A 6,975-nucleotide genomic window follows, 5' to 3' on the forward strand; every position below is an offset into this window, starting at 1 on the left:
ACACCGGTTCCACCAATGACGGAACATGAAATTAAGCTTCCCAAGTTTCAGTTCTTCTTCAGCTTCTTTGGCTCCTGTTACATGTGATTTAGCCAGCGCCGGAGTAGATTGACACGACAAAGATTGTCACGAAATTTACTCAAAAATGATTTTTGAGACGAGGCTAAGTTTTTTTGCTTTGTTCATTGTGGCCGTAACCTCCACCAGCACGTACAGTAAGTAGCCAAAAATCACGTCGAAGCTAAAAAGCATGTCGTCGAATCATGCGCACAATTGTCACAAAGCCAGATACAAAGCTAATGTTGATAGCCTAATGCAAATGTATAAGGGCCTTCTCCGTCGCTGTAGCGTAATTATGGACGATATCGGTCTTCAGGTGGGATCTCTTGCGTAGCCTAGTCTAGGCTACACTTCCAGAACTGCCATTGTTTTCTTCTCTACCTGTGTTTTCCCGGTCTGTTCCGCTAAATATATTGAATTAAGATCCTGGTTGTTTTGTCATTCATCAATGATACAAATCTTTGGCTCGGATCCTTGATCATCCAATCTCACTCTTAATTTGTACCTTCGTCCAGACCCCTACACTCTAGCCCTAGTGCGTTAATCTCAAAGGATCACTCTTTAGTGTTCCTCTTTTCCGGAATGTCGAAGTGATACTATTAGGGAAGTTGATGTGGTGTCCAATAATTGTATACTGTTTGCTGATGTTGATGTCTTGGGTGAATCTTTTCATGCACACATCTTGCTGTACAGAAATGACATCAGCCACAGTGTACTGGGATGCCACACACAAGACCGTCCTACTGCGGGAAGGCGTGCTGGAGAAGGAGGGCGACGCGTACGGATACCTCAACGACAGCCTGACTTCCACGGGATGGAGCGTCCTGGAGCTTCGTGCGGGGTACGGGGAGACCCCCGAACCTGACGAGGTTACCTTCTTCCTAGCGGGCTACCTGGAAGGCTTCCTCACTGCCCCGTAAGTGCTGCTTTAATGTATTTGAATACAACATAAGCTATATCAATAACATTTACAAAGGTTATTGGTCATAATGTTTGCACTTATAGAGGTTTTATCCAAAGTGCTTTACAATGGCCTTTCATTCACCCATTCACACACACATTTACACACCAATGACATGCAAGGTGCTGCTCATTGGGAGCAGTTGAGTGCTCAGTGTCTTGCCCAAAGACACTTCGACATGTAGACAGAAGGAGCCGGGATTCAAACCACTGGCCCGACAATCACTGGATGACTTGATCTACCTCCTGAGCAACAGCTGTCATGCTGTTTTTTTTCTCAACAGGCAAATGATTAGCCACTACACCAACATGTATCCCCAGATCATAAGGGACCCTGATGTATTAGGACCAGTGAAGGATTTTATGAAGTGAGTATTCTCTTCTTTAATAAAGACATTGCAACCACAATAAGCTCCAATACATTCATAACCTCTTTGGAAGGATCAGAATTTTGTTTTTTCTATCAACTCGTCAGTTATCTCAGATTTCAGATTTTTTACTGTTGCCATGTCGACATCTATTATTTCGAGTGGGGACATAATCAGCACATGATCAGTCATTATTGATCAGTATTACTATTCAGTAGTCCTCTTGTTCTCAGTGACCATACAGAGTTGTCCCCTGTGCCCTACATCAGTAAGCAGGACGCGTGGACAAGGGAGCAGGTGAAGCTGAACAAGAGCAGCGACCCTCTGTGGAAACACGCAGGCTTCATCGTGGCCCAGATGGACGGCCTCCAGGCAGGGGTGGCACACTGGGCCAAGAAACATGGCAAACGGGTACGTGGACGTGTGTGAAGGCACGGATGGATACACAAACCTATTCGAATGTTCCTGTCTAGATTCAACTGCTGTAAATGTAACTCTGTGCTTTTTGTGCCCCGCCTCCACAGCCCCTGTCTCTGTTCGCTGTCCAGTTCCTGAACGCAGTAGGCGATCTGCTGGACCTGATCCCAGCGCTGGTCCCCCACTCCCAGCCTCCACTCCGCGACTTCAGACTGCCGGGAATGGGACACTGCTCTGCCCTCATCAAGGTCTGGACTGGAGTCACGCCTCATCCACTCTGGCTTTGGGGGAGTGTCCTTTGGACAGATCTATCAAAATAAGAGTACACTCATAAACATTTGACTAATCCTAACTAGGGCTGGGTTTAAAAAATCGATTAATCGATTCTGAATCGATTCTGAATCAAATGATTCAGAATCAATTCATGAATCCAAAAATTGATCTTTTATTTAATTAATGAATGAATAAATGAAGGAATGAATAGTTCATTAATTCATTCAATGATTCATTCATTCATTCATTTTTGGAAATCAGTATCGATACCCGGCCCTAGTATTGATGTGTTGCATAACTTGGCAGTCATGTAATTAAGGTTACAGCAAAAAACAAAAAAGGTTTTAGTAACACTAACCGAATCGAATCGAATTGAATCGTGATAATCGATTCCGAACCTTGTGAATCGGAATCAAATCGATTCTTGAAATTCGACTCGATACCCAGCCCTAATCCTAACATGCTTCTTTACTACTGCTAAAATATAGAATTTCACATATTTTACTACTATGTTAATGGGATCATCTACTGTATATAGACCAAGCTATATACACTAGCTTCTCTTCTACCTAATTTTGATTGCTGAATTGACTCCGTAATAGTCAGTGTTTCTAGTTGACCCCCTCCCTGACCTCTACCCACCCACCTTTCCCCCTCATGCACAGGTGCTGCCAGGCTTTGAGAACCTCCTGTTTGCCCACTCCAGCTGGTACACCTATGCTGCCACCATGCGGATCTACAAACACTGGGACCTCCTTGTTAGCGAACCCCACACCGCCACGGGCAAGCTGTCCTTCAGTAGCTACCCTGGTAGGCGCCGTCAATGTCAGAACATTCTCCTGTTAAAGAATTTGATAAAGGGGAACATGTCTTATCTCTCTCTCTCTCACCTCCATTCCTCTCTCTCTTCATCGCTCTGCTCTCTTTCTCCCCCCTCCCTTCTCTGTCTCTCCCTCCTCCTCTGCCCTCCAGGCTTCCTGGTGTCCCTGGATGATTTCTACCTGCTGGGCAGTGGTCTGATGATGACCCAGACCACCAACAACGTCTTCAACTCCTCCCTCTTCTCCCAGGTCAGCCCCCACAGCCTGCTGGCCTGGCAGAGGGTCAGGCTTGCCAACGCCCTGGCACACACCGGGGAGCAGTGGGCCGAGACTTTCACCTCATACAACTCCGGTGAGCGGAGGAGGGCCGGGGGAAAGGGCCGGACTACATCCGCTACGGATCAGCATAGACACGTTTTAGTTTGAGCATTAGTCGCGTCGTCCATCTCTCACACACGTCCGCCTCTCCCCCCCTACCTCCAGGCACCTATAACAACCAGTACATGGTGTTGGACAGGAGCAGAGTGAAGCTGGGCCACAGCATCGAGGACGGGGCTCTGACCGTGGTGGAGCAGATCCCCGGGCTGGTGGAGTACTCTGACCAGACCCAGGCCCTGCGCAGGGGTGCGACACAGACAGGGCACAGGCAGGACACACACTGACATTTATATGGGCAGACAGCCGTGAAGAGCTAAACATCAAACATGGCACCTTACCATACCACCATTTTGTCTTGAAATGAGAGTAGGATTTGACACCTTCAGACCTTTGTACGTCACACGGTCGCGAACGCACTCACACGCAGACCGTCTCTCTCCTCAGGTTACTGGCCCTCCTACAACGTACCGTTCCACCCTAGGATCTACACTCTGAGTGGCTATGGGAAGATGTGGGAGGAGTATGGAGACGACTTCTCCTATGACCTGTGCCCGAGGGCCAAGATCTTCAGACGGGACCAGGCGACGGTCAACGACCTGGACTCCCTCAAACACATCATGAGATACAACGGTGCGAGGCTCCTCGTCTCAGAGGCGGTCACTTGTTCTTGTACTTGTGCTGACTTGCAGACTTGTTTATAGTGTTATCTTCTCTTTTCAGACTATAAAAATGACCCCTACTCTAAGGGTGACCCGTGCAAGTCCATCTGCTGTCGTAACGACCTGGAACAGAGGAAGCCCAATCCAGGAGGATGCTATGACACCAAGGTGAGGCCTGTACGAGTTTAACCAGTGTTGGCGTTAGCACAGTGTGGTGTGTGCAGCGTGTAGAGTCTCCCATCTACCCCCTGCACCCACCCCCCCACACACACACACACCTCTCTCTCTCTCATCCCCCCACCCCCTCCTTCCCCATAGGTGACAGACTACCACATGGCGGAGCTGTTCCAGGCGGAGGCGGTGAATGGCCCCACCACCCAGGGCGGCCTGCCCCCCTTCTCCTGGGACCTCTTCAACAGCACCGCCCACCAGGGTCTGCCCCGCGTCTACAACTTCTCCTTTACCGGCATGCAGCCGCGACTCTTCATGCCCTGAAAGGGATGCTGGGAGATTTGCAATAGAGATCGAGCTTTACAATCAAAATGGAATTCTCACATCATGTGAGTCTTCTGTGGTGTTTATTGCTTCTGTACGTGTTCTTTCTGCTCAGTTTATATTGAACCATAAATGCGTTGCTGTACACAGAAATTCTTGACTTTATGCACTAAGTGAATTAAAGGACAATGCTCGTTTTTGACAACCTGGACCTTATTTACGACATATTATAAGACGTTTGACTCACCGAGATCACTTTGGTGTAGTTCGGAGGCATGTAGAAGAAATTTAAAATCCAGCGCGAGCCAGTATATCCATGTAATGGCGGGGCACTTAGAATGCAGTTTCTAAAAATCTATTTTCTGCCGCGAAACGGTTGTTTTCATCAATCTGTCTTGATGAATCGCTAGTTGTGCTTACATAGAGCATATAGGCCTGTTGTGGTTTTTCACATGCCTCTGTAATATGATCTTTAGAAGCACAACTAGCGATTCATCAAGACAGATTGATGAAAACAACCGTTTCGCGGCAGAAAATAGATTTTTAGAAACTGCATTCTAAGTGCCCCGCCATTACATGGATATACTGGCTCGCGCTGGATTTTAAATTTCTTCTACATGCCTCCGAACTACACCAAAGTGATCTCGGTGAGTCAAACGTCTTATAATTTAAGCGTACATTACTTGCCAAATCCCATGTGTTGTTTCCACCTAGGCTAAGCCCATGGCCTAAATTTAGTCCAGCATTTCACAGTGGATTTTTAATTTTTTGCTATCATGTGGTCATGATTTGAATGTTGAATTTGCATAGAAACCCTATAGTTTGAATGCTGAATGAAACGATCAATGCAATGCAATTCTCAGGGCTGATGGTCAAATATTTTTGCTCTGTCTACTGTTGTGATTGACTTGCCTCTATTTTTGTACATTTCAAATGAAGGTATTTTAACTTTGTATTTGTTTCGATGATCTTATGCTGCACAATGAATGTCAATAAAAATTAACAGTGCCCCTAACTTACACGTCTCTTGAGTTTAGTGTACAACATTCCAACGGAATAACTACAAGATAAGGTACATGTATAACCTACATTTTGTTTGGTCCGTTATTTATCTCTTTGTTTCTCTGTCTTTCTCTCTCTCTCTCTCTCTCTTGGGACGCATTGTGATTCACTCTTTCCTCCAAAACAGCAGAACTGAAACGTCTGTTGAGAGGCTATATTTATTTCACAACTCTCTAGTCCACATGGTCGGTTCAACTGCATGTCATTCTCACTCTGGTCACCATCGGGTCAGAGCGAGGCAGCAGGTTTCTCCATTGTGGGCGTTCGGTCACCTGACTTGACCTGGCATCACCATGGGCAGGAAGAACTGCCCTCCAGGCTTCAAGAGGGACCTACTTCTCAGCGCCTGTATCGCCTCAACAACCCCCCTGGCAGAGACGAGACCACCACCAAGGCTTCAGCCTCCGCCAGCCACAGGTAAGTCTGCTCTATCCGACCGCGTCTTAAGTCGCTACGGCTCTAAATCTGGGTCCAGAGTTTCTTATTTCCTTGACAAGCCTCTTTTTATTGCTGACATGATGGATCATGACACAGCCGGTCACGAGTCAGTTCCATACTGCAGTTATTTCCGTGTAGACGTAAACCATACAGACTGCTTCATGGCCAATGTGTTATCCATCTTCTGCCCCTAGTTTCCCCTCCTGTGGTGGAGTGGGATACGGAGGCAGCCCGCGCCGTCAGCCCAGCTGTATGGGTCTCTGTGGCAGTGCTGGTCAACAGCTCCATCCTGGCCCTCTGCCTCTGGTTCATCATATGTCGACGACAGGCCAGACACACTCACTCAGCAAGTAAGATGCTTATGAAATACGCCCCACGATATCAGTCTTAATCAATATCAGTGTGGTAAAGGGACCACTTCCCCACTTTAAGACGGCTAAAATACCACTGAATATATTATTTTAAATGTAGCCCCCTTGTTAAAAGTAACATAATACATTGAATTTGGTTTAGTCATTGTCTGGAAAACTCTCCATAAAGTATTTTTCTTAATGTCTCATCTGTTGCTTTGTTGTCATTTGTGGGGAGAGTGTGAGGAACTGGGGGGAGCAGATAGCTGGAGTGTGACAGTCCAGCCCAGAAGCTCTGGTTTCTGTTCCCCTCTCTGATAGGCTCTCAGGGGATGCCCCCACTCCCCCAGCAGATATCTTACACCCAACACACTTCCTCTGGTTTAGGGGAACAAACCAGGTTCTCACCTCACCCAACGATCATGCAGACATACAACACTCGATGATTGGCAGGGTTTTGTCACAGTTCTCCATTGAAGCTTTAAACAACATAATATATGGAGTCTTAAGTAAGGTTATGGTCTCGAGGTCTTAGTCATCATGCAAGACATTGAACCACTTCCATTACACGCCCATACACACAGACCGTGAACACAAACATACACAGTCACAACATATCACATTTGTTTGTTTCTGGAGTAGCCCGACTGCATGCCAGAATGCCCTACATACCAACCCTCATTCCATCCCTCCA

The 6,975-nt window shown here is 46.9% G+C and overlaps 1 protein-coding gene across 1 annotated transcript; it reads left to right on the forward strand.

The window, feature by feature from the left end:
- Positions 1–5,438, forward strand: plbd1a (phospholipase B domain containing 1a). Its single transcript, XM_084437722.1, has 11 exons — positions 1–215; positions 754–976; positions 1,305–1,388; positions 1,658–1,799; positions 1,913–2,053; positions 2,744–2,888; positions 3,051–3,251; positions 3,383–3,523; positions 3,722–3,907; positions 3,998–4,104; positions 4,255–5,438. Exons 1-11 carry the CDS (start codon positions 146–148, stop codon positions 4,429–4,431), a joined length of 1,617 nt encoding a protein of 538 aa, XP_084293848.1. The 5' UTR covers positions 1–145; the 3' UTR covers positions 4,432–5,438.
- Positions 5,439–6,975: the final 1,537 nt, after the last annotated feature.

The sequence above is a fragment of the Borostomias antarcticus genome, assembly GCF_949987555.1.
Source record: "Borostomias antarcticus genome assembly, chromosome: 5".
Lineage (NCBI taxonomy): Eukaryota > Metazoa > Chordata > Actinopteri > Stomiiformes > Stomiidae > Borostomias > Borostomias antarcticus.

What these genes read in the sequence shown, in the direction of transcription:
- plbd1a (XM_084437722.1), top strand. Translation starts at nt 146, where the DNA reads ATGATTTTTGAGACGAGGCTAAGTTTTTTTGCTTTGTTCATTGTGGCC. An exon ending in CCAAGAAACATGGCAAACGG is followed by an intron (nt 1,800 to 1,912) that starts GTACGTGGACGT and finishes CCGCCTCCACAG; the next exon opens with CCCCTGTCTCTGTTCGCTGT. An exon ending in GAGGATGCTATGACACCAAG is followed by an intron (nt 4,105 to 4,254) that starts GTGAGGCCTGTA and finishes CCTTCCCCATAG; the next exon opens with GTGACAGACTACCACATGGC.